The sequence below is a fragment of the Hyla sarda genome, chromosome 2 (assembly GCF_029499605.1).
Source record: "Hyla sarda isolate aHylSar1 chromosome 2, aHylSar1.hap1, whole genome shotgun sequence".
Taxonomy (NCBI): Eukaryota; Metazoa; Chordata; class Amphibia; order Anura; family Hylidae; genus Hyla; species Hyla sarda.
This window is the reverse complement of record NC_079190.1, coordinates 200,183,483-200,204,608: the sequence shown is the minus strand read 5'-3', so window position 1 is coordinate 200,204,608 and position 21,126 is coordinate 200,183,483. Positions and strand designations below refer to the sequence as shown.

Genomic DNA, 21,126 nt, shown 5'->3' with positions numbered 1-21,126 from the left:
TTGAGAGGTCAGTAATATTTAGCTGGAAAAAGCATGAAGTGGCATGAAATGCAAATGTTGATTTATGAAGTTTTTTTATATCACCTTTTTATCTATATTGTTAAATGCGCTTCTTTTTATATTTTTATAATACAAAAGAGGATCTGTAGCCAACCCCAAAAAATGAGATATCATGAAATAGCATGGGATACCCTAAGCTATTTAACCTGTTGGGGACCACGGGCGTATGGATTTGCCCTTGCGTCCTGGTAGTTAAGGACCATGGGTGTACCTGCACGCCCGTGGGAATTTCGATCCCTGCCGCTAGCCGGACGGGGATCGGAACGGGATGCCTGCTGACCCCATCTCCCCATACAATTCAGATCGGCGATTCGCGGCGATTCCGGGCTGATCGGATCCCGCTCTTCCCACCACTGGATGTCGGGGCAGAGCGGGGGAAGATGGCGGTGATGTGCGGGGGGCCCGTGGATGAGTCACACGGGGATCAGGGATCATGGACCTGCGGCAGACAGGAGGCGCAGGCAAGTGGAGGCAGTGACGGCGGTTTCCCAGATGCAGAAGTGAAGATTGCCGTAAAGTGATCTTCACTGCTGTATCTAGGAGTTTCAAAACTACAACTCCCAGCATGCCAAAACAGCCTTTTGCTGTCTGGGAATGCTGGGAGTTGTAGTTTTGCAACATCTGGGGGGCCACAGTTTGGAGACCACTGTCCTTCCAGATGTTGCAAAACTACAACTCTCAGCATGCCCAGACAGTCCAGGCATGCTGGGAGTTGTAGTTCTGTAACATCTGGCAATTCAGATGTTGCAGAACTACAACTCCCAGCATGCTTGGACAGTCTCAGCAAGCTGGGAGTTGTAGTTTTTGCAACATCTGGAAGGGCACTGTTTGGAGACCACTATACAGTGGTGTCAAAAAACTGTAGTGCTCCAAATGTCAATTCAAAGCATGCCGAGACTGTCCAGGCATGCTGGGAGTTGTAGTTCGGCAACATCTGGCCCTTCAGATGTTGCCAAACTACAACTCCCAGCATGCCTGGGCAGTCTGGGCATGCTTGGAGTTGAATTCTTGCAACATCTGGAGGGCTACAGTTTGTAGACCACTACACAGTGGTTTCCAAATTGTTCTCCACCAGTTGTTGCATAACTACAACTGTAGTATTGCAACAACTGGAGGCGCACTAGTTGGGAAACATTGTTTCCTAACTCAGTGTTTCCTGACCCGTGTGCCTCCAGCTGTTACAAAACTATAACTCCCCCCCCCCCCATTCACCTGGGCGGGGGTTTACAGCAAGTTTCCTGCTTCAAGTTTGAAATGCGGCAAATTTTCCGCTGCAGCCGGAAACTCACTGTGAACTCCAAAAAAAACGTCTTGTAAGTCAGTTTTTCCAAAACCGAGCCTCCAGCTGTTGCAAAATAACATCTCCCAGTATTGCTGTACAGCCATTGACTGTCCAGGCATGTGGTGAGTTTTGCAACAGCTGGAGGCACTCTGTTTGGGGAAAACTGACGTACAATATTTTTGGTGGAGGAGGCAAGTGAAACGCTTGCATCCGGGTACACCCTCAATAAAAATCCCTAGTGTAGGCCTCAAATGCGCATTGCGCTCTCTCACTTCAGAGCCCTCTCTTATTTCAAGGCAATAGTTTAGGGCCACAAATGGGGTATCTCCGTACTTGGAAGAAATTGCGCTACAAATTTTGGGGGGCTTTTTCTCCTTTTACCCCTTATGAAAAGGTAAAGTTGGGGTCTACACCAGCCTGTTAGTGTAAAAATTTTTTTATTTTTTACACTAACATGCTGGTGATGCCTCATACTTTTCATTTTCATAAGAGGTAAAAGGAAATAAAGACCCACAAAATTCGTAACACAATTTCTCCCAAGTACGGAGAAACCACATAGGCCCAGGAGTGAGAGCGCACTATGTACATTTGAGGCCTAAATTGGTGATTTGCACACGGGGGGCTGCTGGTTTCAGCGGTTCTGACATAAACGCAAAATAAATGCCCACATGTGACCCCATATAGTGAGCCTTAACACCCCACAGGTGACTGACAGATTTTTGAAACAGTGGTCCGTGAAAATGAAAAATGTAATTTTTCATTTGCACAGCCCACTGTTACAAAGATCTGTCAAACGCCAGTGGGGTGTAAATGCTCACTGCACCCCTTGTTACGTTCCGTGAGGAGTGTAGTTTCCCAAATAGTATGCCATGTGTTTTTATTTTTTTTTATTTTTTGCTGTTCTGGCACCATGGGGGCTTCCTTAATGTGACATGCCCCCAAGAACCATTTCAGCAAAATTCGCTTTCCAAAAGCCCAATGTCGCTCCCTCCATTTTGAGCCCTCTAGTGCACCCGCAGGTCACTTTACATCCACATATGATGTATTTCCTTACTCAAGAGAAATGGAGTTTACAATTTTGGGGGACATTTTCACCTATTACCCCTTGTGAAAGTGAAAAATGTGGGGCAACATCAGCATTTTAGTAAAATTTTATTTTTACGTCCAACTTCAATGCAAAGTCGTCAAACACCTGTGTTACGTTCCTTGAGGGGTGTAGTTTCCCTAAATGCGACATGCCCCTTAAAAACCATTTCAGAAAAATTTGCTCTCCAAAATCCCATTGTCGCTCCTTCTCTTCTGAGCCCTCTAGTGTGCCCACAAAGCACTTTCCATCCACATATGGGTTATTTCCTTACTTGAGAGAAATTGGGTTACATGTTTTGGGGGGCTTTTCTCTTTTTACCCCTTGTAAAAATAAAAAATATGGTTCTACAAGAACATGTTAGTGTCAAAAATGAAGATTTAGAATTTTTGCCTCCACTTTACTGCTATTCCTGTGAAACATCTAAAGGGTTAACAAACTTTCTGAATGCCATTTTGAATATGTTGAGGGGTGCAGTTTACATTATGGGGTATTTCTAACATAAAGACCCTCAAATTCACTGGTCCCTGAAAAATTCAGATTTTGAAATTTACTTGAAAAATTGGAAAATTGATACTTTGAAGCCCTCTGATGTGTTCAAAATGTAAAAACATGTCAACTTTATGATGTCAACATAAAGTAGACATATTGTTTATGTGAATCAATATATAATTTATTTGGTATGTCTATTTTCCTTACAAGCAGAGAACTTCAAAGTTATAAAAATGCAAAGTTTTGGATTTTTTTTCACCAAGAAATGATGCAAGTATCGACAAAAATTACCAAAGTAGAATATGTCACGAAAAAACAATCTCGGAATCAAATTCATAAGTACAAGTATTCCAGAGTTATTAATGCTTAAAGTGACAGTGGTCAGAATTGCAAAAAATGCTCTGGTCCTTAGGGTCAAAATGGGCTCGGGCCCCAAGGGGTTAATGATCTCATTTTGGGGGTTTGGCTACAGGTCTTCTTTAAAGAGGCTCTCTTAGGCTGCTTTCACACTATAAAGTAGCTCCGTTAAAAGACACGTTATAAACTTCCGTTAGTAAAGCATTAAAAACTGATGTTAAACGGCCGTTACAAAATCCCATTAAAGTCTATGGGATTTTTTGATTATCTGTTATGACTCGTTATAGCCATTCATGATTAAGGGACTTTATTTGTGACGGAAGAAAAAACTGCACCTGCACTAATTTTTCTTCCATCACAAGAAATGGGTAAATTAATGGCCGTTATTGGCTATGGCAAATGGATGAGCCTTTATGTCATCCGTTTGCACCTGGTTTATAACATCCGTTATTACTTCTGAGAATGCCCAGAAGAGGTGACATCAGCAGACTTCTTCAGCGCTGAGGGACTACTACTACTCCTCCCATCATGGAACATACTTGTTTCCATTATGGAAGTAGTAATTTCCTGCTGTGGGAGTCTGCTGGTGGCTGGGGAGGCTACATTAGTGTTTGTAGTACAACCCCCATCATGGAACAGACTATTCCATGATGGGGCTTGTAGTACAGGGGCTGAGAGATTGATCACACTGGGTTTCACTTCATGCTCCACTCCCCTGCGATGTACGGTGTATTTTTCCTTCATTTTTAAATTCCCTGCCGGGAGCCTTGAATGGCCGTTCGGGTACGGAGATGAGCAGTGGGGAATAGACTGACATGTCCCCGCTGTGCTCTCTGATTGTATGTTGAGACCATAACTCTATGGAAACCTGGTAATTGGTTCTGAAGCCCCAAAATGTCATCCAAAAATAAGAAAATGTGAGGATTAAAGAAAAATAAGTAGATAACTAATACAGATAAAGCAAATCCATATAAAAGTAAGAAAGATCTTCTGGGAGCTGTAAATCAATGTCTATGTAGAGGACAGGAGCTTCTTCAGGGTCCTGTACAGTGCACACAGTGTCCCAAAAAATATCAAATGGAGCGGCCCCCACCTGAAACATCTATCCCTGGCACAGGTAAAGAGTAGTACAGAACATGTAATACCTTCCTGTACTTTAGGGGGCGCTACCAGACAGCCAATCAGTGCATACACTTAAGTAATACAGGGGTTTTTCCAGTGAATGCCCATTCTGATTGGTTAGTTCTTCCAGCCATTGACACATTTGGCAGATCTGGACTGTCTGTAGCATTGTATGTGGAGTCTGGTTTCAAGTTACAATGGTCCAGAAAAGACCATTGTATGTTGAAACTATTGCAAGTTGAGGGATCACTGCATGCCCATTATTTTGATGGACATTATTCAGCTGTTAGCACCCGTTATTTCATGTTATTATACATCCGTTTTTACACAGAAAAGGGATGTTTAATAACGGATGAATACTCATAGTGTGAAAGTAGCCTTATTATTGTATTATAGTGTGATCATCAACTGTATGCTGGGGATGCATTGTGCCAGTCCCAGTTAAAGTAATAGAGCTGATTGGTAGTTATACCTGGTAACTAGTTGTCTCAAACACTTACAGTATTTTGAATCTGTACCTGTAAGTCAAATCTAGGAGTGAGTTCAAAACACATGAGGTGTTTTCATTATAGTTTTTCTCTGAAGGTTTCACTGCAGGTTTTGGCTTTGAAATACTGAAGCAAAATACTGACACAAATATTGTAGTGTGAAACTAAGCTTTAGGTGTTTTTACCTCACCAATTTAGGGTTTATTAAAGGGGTTATCCAGGAAAAAAAACTTTTTTTATATATCAACTGGCTCCAGAAAGTTAAACAGATTTGTAAATTACTTCTATTTAAAAATCTTAATCCTTTCAGTACTTATGAGCTTCTGAAGTTAAGGTTGTTCTTTTCTGTCTAAGTCCTCTCTGAATACACCTGTCTCGGGAAATGCCCAGTTTAGAAGCAAATCCCCATAGCAAACCTCTTCTAAACTGGGGGTTTCCCGAGACAGGTGTCATCAGAGAGCACTTAGACAGAAAAGAACAATCTTAATCCTTTCAGTACTTATGAACTTCTGAAGTTAAGATTTTTTAATAGAAGTAATTTACAAATCTGTTTAACTTTCTGGAGCCAGTTGATATATAAAAAATTTTTTTTTCCTGGAATACCCCTTTAAGTTCTGATAGGTAGGAGTCCTATGTCTGGGACTCTTGTCTGGTTGGAAAAGAGGTGGTCACAGGTAAATGCAGACTGAATGGAGAGATGGATGCACATGTGCATGTTTTTCCCTTTAAGCCTATGGTGCAGATGTGCTAAAACAGTTTAATACTAGGAAGTCTAATAGTACACCAAACTTATTACAATGGCTCCAGCTGTTTTGTACATGTGATTTATCTTTACACATTTATGTCCCACTCTACACCACCTATTCGTTGGCTTAAGAGGGCACATAAAAAATTTTGATCAGTCAGAATCAGTGTTCAGACCCCTACCCATTTCTAGATATAGCCAGGTGAAGTATGTAGTAGCGTGGTTCACTCCTGGGTTGTCCTCAAGTTACATCCAGTTGCAGGAGACTGCTCCAATAAAAGCTGATCAAGGCCTGCAGATGAGTAAAGCGCCATATCATGCACTTCACCCAGCTATATCTAGAGATTGGGTAGGGGTCTGAACACTCATTAAATGTTTTGATTAGACAAGGTTTATGCCCCTACATCATGTTAAAAGTTTTATACAATGACACTTTCAATAGATTTTCCATTAGTTTTTTTTAAACATTTTCAAACGGGCTTGTACCAGAGTACAAAATGAAACTTGTATGCACACTTTGCATATACTGTGTGTGTGTGATGCTGCAGCCAATTACTAGCCTTTGCTGTGTTTTTCTGCATATATTTAATCAGAAACTGGCAGAGGTTATCAGATCACCAGTAAACTCACAGATGTGTAATGGAAATTAATTCAAGATTTTCCTAGTCTTTGTGAAGAAAAATATAGATTTTATAACGACAGGAGGTGAATAATATGCTTTTCCAAATTCTTTACTACTCAATAGCAGCTGAAATAATAGAATACAGGTACAGGAGAGAAAACTTTAACAGTGCAACTAAACATGCTGAATAGGTATAGGTGTGTAATGGCCAATCAGGTATCATGAGAGGTAATATAAGTCCTGGTGACCTAATAACGTCTCCTTTCTTTGATGAGAGAAAAGAACAGTCAATATCTACACAGGAACTAGGTAAAAAAAAGTCCAAATTCTTCATCTGTACAGGAAGAGGACTTAATTCCATGGAGACATAACTCGGAGATCAGGCTGAAGAGAAGATGTATCGACTGAAGAAGAAGTTGAAGAAGGCTGGTCCTCTCGTTGAAACTAGTAAGCTAAAATATAAATAAAATAGCATTAGGGTTGGGTATGGGTGGGATATTATTCGCCTCCTGTCATTAAAAAAGCTATATTCCTTCACAAAGACTCGGAAAATCTTGAATTTTATTGCCGACTAGGAGGCTCGTAATATGCTAGTTTAAAACTAAAACATTAATCTTTATTAAAAAAAATTCAGAACAGCATAGATCATAAATACAATTAAAAGACACACATGGAAACATGAGGTTCAGGGCGGAAATAAAAGGTTTTAAAAGTTGTTTCAGAGGACCAATCTGCGGCCTTCAAGATATCTGATAGAGAACCACCTGAGAGTGCTGTTTTAGTAGACATGGCGCTACGAACTGAATGGGCACCAAATAGAGATGTGTCAATGCCAGCTAGAGCCATAGTATTTCTGACCCATCTAGCTAGAGTTGAAGTAGAAACGGGTAAGTGAGGCTTGTAAAAAGATATAAGAAGTTGAGGAGAAGAAGAACGGAGAGAAGATGTTCTTTGTTCATAAGCTTGAAGACAAGAGACAACACAGAGGTCAGGACGATTGGGGAAGAAAGGCTAGAAAATGGATTGAATAGAAGTTTTGGTGCGTCTGCATACTTCAAAACGAAAACCGTGAGGAGAAAAGGTTCTCCTAGATAAGTCTAATGCATGTACGTCCAAAATCCATTTGATAGAAATTAAACATAATAACATGGTCGGTTTGAAAGAAAGACATTTTAAGGATATGGAGTCATTATCCGACCAGGAAGAAAGTAATAAAATAACTAGTGAAATGTCCCAAGTGGCTTGGTATTTAGGTCGAGGAGGTCTTTTAAGCTGGATACCTTTAAGTAGTTTACAGATAAGTGGATGTTTGCCAACAGGAATGTCTAAAAATAGAGAATGATGAGCGGTAATGGCTGAACGATATAAATTAATCGTACGATAAGCCTTACCAGAGTCGAATAATTCAGACAGAAAGTTTACAATGTGGGAGATAGGTGCTTGAAAGGGATCCAGATGTCTTCTAAAGCATCAATTATCCCAAACTTTCCAAGCTGATCTGTTAGATTTTCTGGTGCCTGGAGCCCAGACTTCGGCCAGAATGTTCTTAGATGACTGTGAAAGTCCGATATCATCTGAAGGTTGCCCAAAATGAACCAAGCTACTAGGGGCATGGAATTAGATTGAATTAGAGGATGAGGATTGAAGTATGGATCCAGAAGAATGTGAGGAAAAGAGGGGAGGATCCTCGGGTAATCCATGGTCATGTTCAAGAGTTGGGGAAACCAGGCTTGAGCTGGCCACCAAGGTGTGATGAGAATCAGAGTAGATTGAAGAAACCTTGTTTGAACAAGAACTCTGGGGATCATTGCAAAAGGAGGAAAGGCATATAGAATGCCTGAGGGCCAGAGCTGAAGAAATGCATCCTGAGCTATGGCTTCCGGGTCTGGGCGCCAACTGTAAAATGTCGAAACCTGATGGTTGAGACGGGACGCAAAAAGATCTAATGTTATAGGACCCCAAAGATTGTTGATCGACTGGAAAATTGACCGGTCTAACATAGCTGGAGTCTATTGAATAGCGGGAGTTCCAGTCCGCGATTGAGTTGTACAGGCCTGGAAGGTATTCTGACTTCAGAGTTATGTCTCTGGCTAAGCAAAAATTCCATAATTGGGTCGCTATGTCCGAGAGGGTTTTGGAACCCGTGCCACCTAAGCGATTGATATATTGAACCGCTGAGATGTTGCCCATGCGGATCAATACACAACAATGCGATCTGAATTTCGCAAAGCTCTTTAGGGCGAAAAAACCTGCCAATAATTCCAGGCAATTGATTTGAAGCCTTGATTCTGTCTCTGACCTATTGCCTCCTGTTGAAGCCGAGCCACATCGAGCTCCCCATCCTTGGAGGCTGGCGTCGGATTCTATAACCAGGTCTGGTCTGCAATTGAATATTGCTTTCCCATTCCAAAGATGGATTTGATTGAGCCACCATTGTAATTCTTCCTCTGCATCTGGAGATAGGGAGATCTCGTCTGAATAAGATAGACCTTTCTGGAGATAATCCTTTTTTAATCTCTGCAGAGCTCTGTAGTGCAGAGGTGCTGGGAAAATCGCTTGGATAGAGGCCGAAAGAAGGCCCACAATCCTCGCAATTGTTCTCAGGGAGACTGATTGTTTGCAAAGTATAGAAAGAATTTCTTTCTTGATATTGAAAAGTTTCTTGTTGGGAAGGCTGAGTGTATATGATAGAGTATCTATCGAGAAGCCAAGAAATTCTATCGTTCTGGAAGGAGAGAACGGATTTCTTCATGTTGATCGAGAATCCCAGACTGGAAAAGAGGGAAATTGTCCAATTTAAGTGACGAATTACAATATTAGGAGATTGAGCCATGATAAGAATGTCGTCTAGATATATTATAAGATGAACACCACGACTTCTTAATAAGGCGACCACGGGTTTCATTAGCTTGGTAAAACACCAAGGAGCTGAAGAGAGGCCGAATGGAAGGCAAGTGAATTGCCAAAGGGTATCCTCCCAAAATAATTGGAGGTAGTGTTGATGGGAGGGGTGAATAGGGACTGTTAAGTAGGCGTCTTTTAAGTCTACTTTCACTAACCAGTCTTGTTCTAAGAGAAGTCCCCTTAATAGATGGATGCCTTCCATCTTGAAGTGTTGATAGAGGACGAAGTCATTCAAGTGACGAAGGTTTATAACCGGACGGTGACCTCCGTCCTTTTTCTTCACTAGGAAGATATTGCTTATGAAACCCTGAATATTTGGGTTGGATTTTTTGATAGCTCTCTTTAAAATTAGTTCTTTGATTTCTTGGGAGATTAAATGATAATCTTGGGTGGAAAATTGGATTTGATGAGGAAGGTAAGATTGTGTCGGAGGTGATAGGAATTCTATCAGGTATCCTGAGACCGTCTGAAGAACCCAGGTATCTGATGTGATGGAAGCCCAAGTGGGGAAAAAATGTTGGAGTCTACCACCTAGAGGAAGAAGGGAAGAAATTTCTAGAGGGAGACTTACCTGATGTCGGTCTTGACTTTGAGAATCCATGTTGTCCTCGGGATCTCCATGGGCGTCCTCTTGATGGAAAAAATTGAGTTAAGTTCGGTTGGAAGGAAGGTCCGGGGTAAGAGTACTGTTGAGGTTGGAAGGAGCCTCTATTGGATTGTCTAGCAGGGAAAGGGCGGCCAGGAAAACGGCCCCTTCTACTCCCAGCCTTCCCAAAAACTCTTTGGGAGAACCCTTTTTTCAAGAGATGTGAATATGTTGACATATTTGCCTGTTTCTTTTATAGCATTATCACCAAAAAGAAAACCCTCATTAGAAGATTCGGTTTCCGAGTTAGCCAGATTAGCCAACTGCGGATCTAGTCTCATTAAAAGTGTTCTCTTTCTTTCAGAGCATAGTGCTGCATTCGCATTACCAAAATGACAAATAGATCTCTGGAGCCATCCTCTCATGACTTCCGTGTCTAAAGTAGTGCCTGAGGCATAAGCATGTTCAACAATGTCCATTATCTGGGCTAGAGGACCAATTAAATCTAGTAATTTGTCCTGGCAAATACGAAGGGATCTATGAAGGCCTTTTTTGGGGTGTTTGCCAGTTTTTAACATATGTTTTACTAGCACGGGGTCAATATCTAGAGTAGCGGCTGCTTTGCCAGGTAAGGTGGGTCTGGGGCATTCAGCCCTAAGTTTATTTCTGGCCGATTTGTCTAATGGTTTTTTAATCCATTTAGATAAATATTTAGTTACAAGAGGAAACCATTCGCCGGATCTAGGATGGGATATGAGATCCGGATCAAATAAAGGGTTTCCTTTGTCATCATACACAATGGATTGAGACTTTGAAGAATCATTAGAAACTTGATATTCAGAGACCTTTCCCTCCTCTATAACAGACTCCTGAGAAAAATCTACATAATCATCATCATTGTCATCCTCCTCATCCGAGGAATTAGAAGTTTGAATATTATGAGTCCGGTTTTGCTCTGGACTGAGCTTTCCGTGCCCTTATTATCTTATCCACCTCCAGGGCTGAGGGTCTATGGTGAGATACAGAGTCACCTATCACATTCTCACTGGGATTAGCAGTTGGATCAATATTCTCAGGAGTGGACCCCATTTTAATAGGGTTAGAATTTTTGGGGTTTGTAGCGCAAAAGCGTCTTTTATGAATTATTTTGCCAGAGTTTTTATGACCTCTGGCTTGCTTAGACACTGAGTCATCCGCTGACCAGAAAACGTCAGAGGGAGTATTAGGAGGAAGGGTAGAGGTATTGGGATTATTAATGGCCAAGGATTTAACAATAGTATCCTTAATTGTGCCTATAGCTGACTTGAGGGCATTCTGGACTGACTGGTCCACTAATTTTTGAATGTGGTTAGGGTCAGAATTGTCTTGTTCAGAAGCATGTATAGTGGACATGTTGTCAAAATGATAAAGAAAAGAACTAAATAGTAAAATTATAGAGAAAAATCAAAAGTATCGGTGAGGAGAATAGCAAACAGTAGTGTCCGTGCTTCTGTAGGACCGCGGCGACTGAGGAGAATAGACAGAGCGCGAAATATAGAAGGAATTATCTCAGACGCGAGGTCTCACGAGAGTACGCGCGTGCAGGGACAGCGCGCTTAGAGAAGATAATGGCGCCGGCTGTGAGACCAGAGACTGCAGTAAGGGCGAGACCGGAATGCAGTAAAAGATCTTTCACCTGAATGGGTAGAAGCGGAATCACAGAGAAGGTAAGATAAGAGCTAAAAATAATTCAATAAACAGAATAAGCGATAAAGAAAGAGGGGGGAAAATGGGGGGGGGAGTGGTGGGGAAAGGAAGAAGGCTAAGGGTAAAAAACGGGGTGAACGAAATTAAAATTACAGTATAAGGATAAATATATATATATATATATATATATATATATATATATATATATATATATATATATATTATATATAAGTAAACACAAAGTATGTATAAATTTGAGGAAGATAATTAAATAAAGGGTTATAATCCTGAGGAGAAAAAACCACAGTATAAGGGTTACTTATCTCTCCTGACGAGCAGCAAAGAAAGGTCACCAGGACTTATGTTCCCTCTCATGATACCTGGTTGGCCATTACACACCTAAACCTGTTCAGCATGTTTAGTTGCACTGTTAGTTTTTTCTCCTGTACCTGTATTCTATTATTTCAGCTGCTATTGAGTAGTAAAGAATTTGGAAAAGCATATTCTGAGCCTCCTAGTCGGCAATAAAATTGTATTTTGGTCAACAATATTGCTAAGCTAGGCACAAAATGGACAAGGCACAAAATGTGTCATTATATCATATTTGGTGCAGGACACGTAAGTGTTTTTGTTTGTTTTTTCAGCAATTTTCTCATAAGTAAAGATAAACCAGCATGCAAAAAAACAAAAAGAAAACATAGTTTGCAAAAATACAAAGATTTATTATCCTGGCAATGTTTATACATAGTATTTTGCTCATGATTTTTTTGCAAACAAAATTTGGGTTTGGTCCAGGGTATATTGATTTGATAAAATTGTTGTACTCTCACCCTTCTGCTAAATTGCTATTGGGGAGGTACCCGGCAGGAATGTCCTATTTCCCCCCTTGTCTTTTCCCTCTAAATTGAACCCCTTGCTCAATTTAGAGCCCCTTGCTCAATTTGCGTATATTTACGTCCTGCGCCGGCTCCCGCGATATGAAGCGGGATCGCGCCGTGATCCCGCATCATATCGCGTCGGTCCCTGCGCTCATCAACGGCCGGGACCCGCGGCTAATACCACACATCGCCAATTGCGGCGATGTGCGGTATTAACCCTTTAGAAGTGGCGGTCAAAGCTGACCGCCGCTTCTAAAGTGAAAGTGACCCGGCTGCTCAGTCGGGCTGTCCCACACAGCTGACAGGACACCGGGAGGGCCCTTACCTGCCTCCTCGGTGTCCGATCGGCGAATGACTGCTTCGTGCCTGAAATCCAGGCAGGAGCAGTCAAGCGCCGATAACACTGATCACAGGCGTGTTAATACACGCCTGTGATCAGGATGAGAGATCAGTGTGTGCAGTGTTATAGGTCCCTATGGGACCTATAGCACTGCAAAAAATTTTTTTTTTTAAAGTGTTAATAAAGGTCATTTAACCCCTTCCCTAATAAAAGTTTGAATCACCCCCCTTTTCCCATAAAAAAAATAACAGTGTAAAAAAAAAAAAAAAACATATGTGGCATCGCCGCGTGCGTAAATGTCCGAACTATAAAAATATATCATTAATTAAACCGCACGGTCAATGGCGTACGCTCAAAAAAATTCCAAAGTCCAAAAAAGCGTATTTTGGTCACTTTTTATACCATTAAAAAATAAATAAAAAGTGATCAAAAAGTCCGATCAAAACAAAAATCATACCGATAAAAACTTCAGATCACGGCGCAAAATATTAGTCCTCATACCGCCCTGTACGTGGAAAAATAAAAAAGTTATAGGGGTCAGAAGATGACATTTTTAAACGTATAAATTTTCCTGCATGTAGTTATGATTTTTTCCAGAAGTGCGACAAAATCAAACCTATATAAGTAGGGTATCTTTTTAACCATATGGACCTACAGAATAATGATTAAGGTGTAATTTTTACCGAAATATGCACTGCGTAGAAACGGAAGCCCCCAAAAGTTACAAAATGGCGTTTTTTCTTCGATTTTGTCACACAATGATTTTTTTTTTCCTTTTACCGTGCATTTTTGGGTAAAATGACTAATGTCACTGCAAAGTAGAATTGGCGATGCAAAAAATAAGCCATAATATGGATTTATAGGTGGAAAATTGAAAGGGTTATGATTTTTAAAAGGTAAGGAGGAAAAAAGGAAAGTGCAAAAACGGAAAAACCCCGAGTCCTTAAGGGGTTAAAAAAAAAAAAAAAGTTTTCCACGGGAGTACCTCTTTTAAGGGATATGGTTGAACTAAGGGCGTTTGGAAGCAGGGGGGAGGAGGACAAGATTGCATTATATGCTGATGAGTTGACTCTATGTGCAGGATCCAGTGAGATCTGTTCCAAGGTTGAAACAAATTTTTCAAGAGTTCGGTGGGAGGTCAGGGCTGGAAATAAACTGGTCGAAATCATATGCGCTTCCCATAGACCATAGTTTAGATCAACTAGAGTTAAGAATGCAAGTGGTGGGAGAAGAGGGTTCCCTGGAGTATTTGGAAATTAGGGTAACTGTTAACCCTTTAGATTATTTATAGGAGAATTTTAAACCTTTGTTAAATAAGCTAGGGAAAATTTTTAAAATTTGGAATAGACTACCATTAAATATGGCCGATAGGATAGCGGTGTTGAAGATGGGTGTTCTGCCCCAAGTCCTGTTTTTCTTAAATGCATCCCCTATCTGGATAGTCATTAACTGGTTTACCATAATCGAAAGATGAATGAATACATTTTTGTCTGGAAGGAAAAGAGCAAGACTAAAATATTTGGAATTGGTAGCCCCCAACGAGGAAGGGGGATGTTCCCTGCCATCCTTTTGGCTATATTTCATTGCCCGAGTATTGACTGCTATAAAATAGAAAAAGTGGGCGGGGAAACCGAATGTAATCAATAGAGATATAGAGGGGGATTTAGGAGTATTATTAGAATCTGATGCTCTGTTACCCTCATTTACCTATGCTAATATGATGACGAAGGGGTGGAAACATCTGAAAAAAAATTGAGAGATAAAAGGGGTTATGGAATTTACTCCTATTTGGCATAACCCAAGGTTGAATTAATTTTTGATGGTTCCCGATCCGGTGTTTTGGTGAATCCAGGGGAAATGGGGCACATTATTGGGGAGAATGGTTTGAAATCCTTTAAAGAATTACAGGAGGATTTTGGTCTAAGAGAAATAGATAGATTTAGATTTCAGATACAAAGTGCACATAGATCTACTAAAGCCTTTTTTTTTCACAATTAAACACCATACCATATTTGATGATTTAAGAACATTTGAAGGTTCGGGTAATAAAAGTATGGTTAGATTATATAAAATACTTCGGTTTGAAGTAACAAAAAATTTAAAATTTAGGTTTAAAAAGAAATTGGAAGATTCACTGGCGTCATTCACGGAGGCACAATGGAAAGCAGCGTTAAGGAATGCTAAAACTATTTCAATAAATAATTCTTACAGGCTATTTCAGTTAAAAAAAATTAGCATGGTGTATATTTCACTCCTGTAAGCTTAAAGAAAATAGACCACTGGAAAGAGGATAAGTGTCCCAGATGTTGGGCAGAGGGAGCTGATTTTGTTCACATTATGTGGTCATGCTTGGAGATTAATATATTTTGGCAGGAAATATTGGGTGAAATTAAAATAAGATTGCAGGTGGAGAATGATTTTTCCTCCCTTCAGGTGCTATTGGGTATTCAAGTAAGGAGTCTGGAACAAGGAGCCCTCTTAAGAAAACTCTTTTTTTTTTTTTTTTTTTTTTTTAAATAAATACAATTTTGTGCCAAGTTATTGATTATGAGGGTCTGGATGTCCTCAAGGGTCCCAAGCCTTAGGCATTGGCATAATTTGGTGGATAAAATAATGAAATTTAAAATATTATCTTGTAAGGGTAACAAGAAACAAGAATCAAGGTTAAATAAGATCTGGGATAGGTGGAAGAGAGAGTAAAGAGAGAAATAAACAAATATGAATCCTGAAATGTTAAAATAAATCCCCCCCCCCCCCCCCCCCTCGCGTGTAGGACGTTTCTAAGGGGAGGGTGGGGTGGGAAAGTAGGATGATCACTTTAATTTATAATACGGTAATTTTTTTAGACATATTTATATATGTATGAACAATGGAAAATAATACAGATTTATATTTAATATGAAAAAAAAATTAAAATAAGAACATTTTACCTAAACCAGAAGCACTTCCACTCCTGGTTTTGGTTAAAAGTACTTACAAAATTCTGGCAAAAATTCTTTGTGTGGATATAGCATTTGCCTTGTTTCACACACAGCATTACAGGGGAAAAGCTACGGCAGTTTTTGAGCCCAGATCAGAGATGAATCCAGCAGACAGGAGAAGTGTTTTTCTTATATTTTATTTTCGATTTCTTTTTAAATCCTTTTCTGGCTTTGGCTCAAACATATGAATGAAACTGTCACAAAAACTGCAGTGTGTGTAAATCATCCCCCCCCCCCCCCCAGCCCCCCCCCTTAGTCAGAAGTACAGTTAGGTAGAAAACTAATATCAAGTTAGAATTAGGGCTCCAAGATTTGGAGAAAATGTCATCTTGCAAATATGGAGATAAATATTGTGATTTTGATTTTGTGATTGCAGCATAATAAACAAATGGTAAACCCCCCTCCCCAATGTCTTGTCTATCTCCCCCCCCCCCCCCATGTTACGTCCAATCCTCCCCCATGTCTTGTCTATTCTCCCCTGTCATGTCCCCACAATTTTATGGTTTATCCCCCTTAGTATGATGCCGAGGCGTGGGGAGTTTTCCCCGTGTCTTCTGTGCTTCCTTCTTTAGAGGCAAGCAGCTGGTTGCAGGATCTTCCTGCTCAGCCAATCACTGTTGTACACAGGACACTGCTGTGTGGGAAGGTCCTGCAGCATGCTACTTTACTCTGAAGAAGGAAGCACAGAAGACACCAGGACTGCTCGGAGAATGGGATCTACGGCAGACCTATAAAAGTGGGGGCTAAGTTTTTTGTTTGTTTTTCTTTTTAGATGTTTTCCCATAAAAAACATATTACACACACTCACACAGAGGTCAGGTCTGGGGCAAGGCCACCGCCGAAATTCAAATGCAAGGTGTTAATTGCAGGATTTTGCGAGCAAATAATAGCAATTTGATTGTTTTTTGTGTTTAAATTGTGCAGCACTAGTTAGAATCATAAAGTGACAACAAAAGATGAAATTTACATTTGGTCTGGCAATGTAAAATATTGACTACATGGAAAAACCTAAAATAATACTGTCTGGTTTTCTTATACATAGCCTTATTGTTGCACCAGCGTGCTAGAATGGAAAGACTTGCAAAGGAACTGAAACTTGAAAAAGAGGGCCTTGAAATGTTGAAGACAGAAGTGAATGGAATGGAACATGACCTGATGCAAAGACGTCTGAGGAGAGTGAGCTGTACCACATCAATACCAACTGTAAGCTGTCTATTGTGTCTAATCCACCTCTTTCTTTTAGTTAAAATAAACATTTCAGATTGTAAGACTCATTTCACACCATGGCTTCCATTTTTAAATCATCTATGATGGCTCAGATTTGATCGGGTTTGTAACGGGTCTGACTGATTTAAAATGGGTTTATTTGTTGTTGTTTTTTTTCTGCCCATCAAAATGAGAACATACGTGTTAACAGAGCCTTTAAAGTCCCCTTAAAAGTTCTAACATTATCATTTAAGGGGAATCTGTCGACTCTAGGTCATGCTCAGGGCTACACACATGGGCTTATAATTAAAAAAAAAAGTAAACATTACCAGTTACTTAGTTGATGGCTGTTTTGCAAAGTTATAAAATCGTGTTTTCCTTCTAGGCTAGGCCAGGCTGAGTAGCAGCATGCACAACTCCTTCCTTCTTTACCTCTGTACATCAGTTATGCATAGCAGGGAGGGTTGAAACAGCTCATCACTTGCCCCTATGACACTTGAGCTTAGAAGGATAACTTGATTTCATAGCTTTGCAAACAGCTGTCAAGTAAGAGAAAAGTATAATTTGTTTTATCTCCCTATCATTTATCAGCAAATGTGTCCTGCTCTGAGCATGATATAGAGCTGACAGATTCTTACAAAGTCAAATTTTTACATCAATTGAAGTTTTTCAGTAACCTATTATTTTATTGATTGTTCTTTTTTGTCTTAAATTTCTTTTTTTTCCCTTCTGTTAAGGAAATACTTAGTATTTATGTAGCTAAGCTTACTGTCCACATGTTTCCTGTTGCTTGCACAGTATTGAACATATCATCCATGTTTACTGATGGTGTATTAGATATAGCAGGGTTAGTTACAGTACTACGTATGGTGCATTTATTATGGTCTTGCTTACTATACCTCTCATATTTTTCAATATTCTCAGCCAGAAGAGATGACCAGACTGAGAAGCCTGAATAGGCAGCTCCAAATAAATATAGATTGTACACTGAAAGAAGTAGACCTGCTTCAGTCAAGAGGTAGCCCTTAAAGGTTTAATATAGAATTTACCATAATGATGTCTTAATCTAGATATTGACCTGACAATGACGATATATCTTGTGCTGTAATATTTGATATAGTGATTGTGTGCTTTGTACAACTTCTTGCAACTTAAGGAGTCGAACACCAGTCACTTATTCCAAAATTGCAAAGAGCTTTATTAATCACAATAATATAAAATTATACATATTCATAACAACTGAGAGATTAGCACTGAGAATATATTCTCAGTGCTAATCTCTCAGTTTTTATGCATATGTGTAATTTTATATTGTGATTACTAAAGCTCTTTGCAATTTTGGAATAATTGACTGGTGTTCTATCTGTTGGTGTTAATGTTTATATGACCCAGTGACGGCTTAAACCTTGACCATATTTTGTTTTTTGTTGATGTAACTTAAGGGGTCAACCTAAAATTAACTGAATTAGTGTGTTATAGCCAATTAAAACCAATGGATACAAAGCTTTGCTGTTTAAAAATGCTATCATATTGTAGGAGTACATGTGATATACATATACAATAAAATTACAATAACATGTATACAGCCTACACAGTATACACTGTTCCGAGGCCCCCAAAATGTCAACCTGAAATTAGGGATCAACTGATGATTTTTTATGAAGCCGATACCAATAACCTGTGAACTTTCAGGCCGATAGCCCATAACTTACCGATATTCCGTGCATTTACATTTTTGGGCATTTTTAAGCAGGACTATGTATATCAAGGACAAGCAGGGCTCTGTACACTGAGGACAAGCAGGACTTTGTACACTGAGGACAAGCAGGACTCTGTACACTGAGGACAAGCAGGACTCTGTACACTGAGGACAAGCAGGACTCTGTACACTGAGGACAAGCAGGGCTCTGTACACTGAGGACAAGCAGGGCTCTGTACACTGAGGACAAGCCGGGCTCTGTACACTGAGGACAAGCAGGGCTCTGTACACTGAGGACAAGCAGGGCTCTGTACGAGATGGAGAGAGAGCAGGGCGGCGGGTGCACTGATCGGTGGCACAGTGAACTCTGATGTGTCGCTGCTGCGCTTAGACATGAGGTCTCGTCACCCCCACAGTGACGTGACCTCACATCTAAACGCAGCAGCGCCACGCTGGAGTTCAAAGCGCCTCTCCTAGGCAGCCACTGCGGTTCTCTTACAGGGCTGCCGTGGCTGTGTGGGAGATACAAAAAAGCATCCAGCAGCACTGTTCTCCGGGCCCAGGTGTCGCGGGCAAGACACATTATCGGCAAGGTTAGATGCTGATACCGATAACTAACAAAATCGTGAATATCGACCGATAATATTGGCCAATCCGATAATCGGTCGATCCCTACCTGTAATTAAATAATACTTAAAACATTAAGGAAAATAAGCACACAAATAGTATATATAAACATTGTGCTCATTTATTATAGACAAAAGGTAAAACTTAAAACTGGTAAATCACGTTTTAGAAGTATGGAAGCACAGTGCTTGAGTAACGCTTTAGTGCCAGCGGTGCTGAATGGGGCTGTGGTCATGCAGGTGTACTATTACTCCATTTACAAGGGGCACTCTTAGACCTCTTTTCTCGGGCCTCCTGTGAATGCAGCAGTGGTATTCCTGCGTCATCACCCCGCTTCATTCATCCCCCCCCCCCCCCCCCCACATGGCACGGAAAACGATAGTGGTACCCAATCGTTATGCTCAGTTATCAGTCCCATAGACAGGGAATGGAGTTGTAGTTATGCAGGGGTACTACAACCTCCCTTTTTTACACGCATGTAAGCCATAGTTAGACTCTGGGAAGTGTCCCCTCTAAACTAGGGGAACGCTGCTGTATACAGTCAGAGATTACCCTACAAGTGTCATGGAAGAAAGAGAGGTACCCGAGCTTTTTGAAGCCATTGACAGGTGCCATCCAGTCGTGGTAGCCTAGGAAGACAGCACATGGTTTAACACTCACTTCATGTTCTTAGTCATTGGGAACTGCTCAGCAGCTGAACTCAGGGACTGGCCTGCAGGACTCCTCCTTGGTAGCGGCACCAGCTGCTGAAGTTGGTGGCATCTCTAGAGCAACTGGTGTCACTGCAGCGGACTACAAGAAACAGGGGTCCTTTCCTTATTCTCCGTGATCCAAGCTGGTCCGGGGCTGTGGTGTGTAACTGGTGCTCCCTGAAAGGAGTAGCAGATCTAAGTATGTTTTATATTGAGGTCATATAAAAATTAACACCGATTTAGCTCTGCTGCATCTGCATATAGTTCTGTGTTGCCAGTCACAATGAACAGGATCCTGCCGACACTGATGGCAGCATATTGATTAAGCACCCTGGTGGTATATCTAAGAAGCAGCTCTGCTGAGTGACTGCTTAATTCCAGGTGGCAGTTTACAATGTTAATGGGGTACTCCAGTGGAATTTTATTTTTTTGTAAATTACTTCTATTTAAAAATCTTAATCCTTCCAGTACTTATCAGCCACTGTATACTACAGAGGAAGTTCTTTTCTTTTCTGTCTGACCACAGTGCTCTCTGCTGACACCTCTGTCCATGTCAGGACCTGTCCAGAGCAGGAGCAAATCCCCATAGCAAACCTATCCTTCTCTGGACAGTTCCCAACATGGACAGAGGTGTCAGCAGAGAGCACTGTGGTCAGACAGAAAATAAATTCTAAAAGAACTTCCGCTGGTGCATACAGCAGCTTATAAGTACTGGAAGGATTAAGATTTATAAATAGACATCATTTACAAATCTGTGTAACTTTCTGGCACCAGTTAATAAAAAAAAAAAATTACTTTTCCCACCAGAGTAACCCTTTAAGCAGCCAGGGGGCTGCTTCAGTCCGATAGCATCTGACCCATTGTGGCAGAAGTCAGCAGTGCTGACTTCTGGCCTCAGGGAAACATCATAATTTGATGCTGTATTCAACTTAGGATAGCCTTTGAGAGGCTACTTTAGGTAGGATCCATAGTTTGTTGAGGGACCACTTTACAATAAAATTACAAAAGGAAATGAATGTGCGAATAAACTGCAGAGTTCTTGTTGTAGGTATCTATTAATATTTACTGGCTTCACATTAAATCTCCTAACAGCCTATGTCACACACACAGGTTCTGTTAGGAGTGTACCTTGTGCTGAATTGGTCTCTAAAGCCCTTCAGTGAAAGTTTGCATTATATTGTATAATAAATCTCTTTCTCACTAACATTTTCAGGCCAGTTACTGCCCTGGATTTTTTATTTGATTTTGAAAAGTTAGTGTATGACCAGGATGTAC

At 40.6% G+C, this 21,126-nt stretch overlaps 1 protein-coding gene across 2 annotated transcripts in view; it reads left to right on the top strand.

Annotated features, from left to right (window-relative positions):
* The window catches only part of TAB3 (TGF-beta activated kinase 1 (MAP3K7) binding protein 3), a 111,600-nt gene that overhangs the window by 78,832 nt on the left and 11,642 nt on the right, over positions 1–21,126 (top strand). For both annotated transcript variants that reach the window (XM_056556146.1, XM_056556145.1), the window contains exons 4-5: positions 16,670–16,830; positions 17,758–17,851. In XM_056556146.1, the coding sequence (XP_056412121.1) occupies positions 16,670–16,830; positions 17,758–17,851 (255 nt within the window). The remainder of the gene's footprint in view (positions 1–16,669; positions 16,831–17,757; positions 17,852–21,126) is intronic.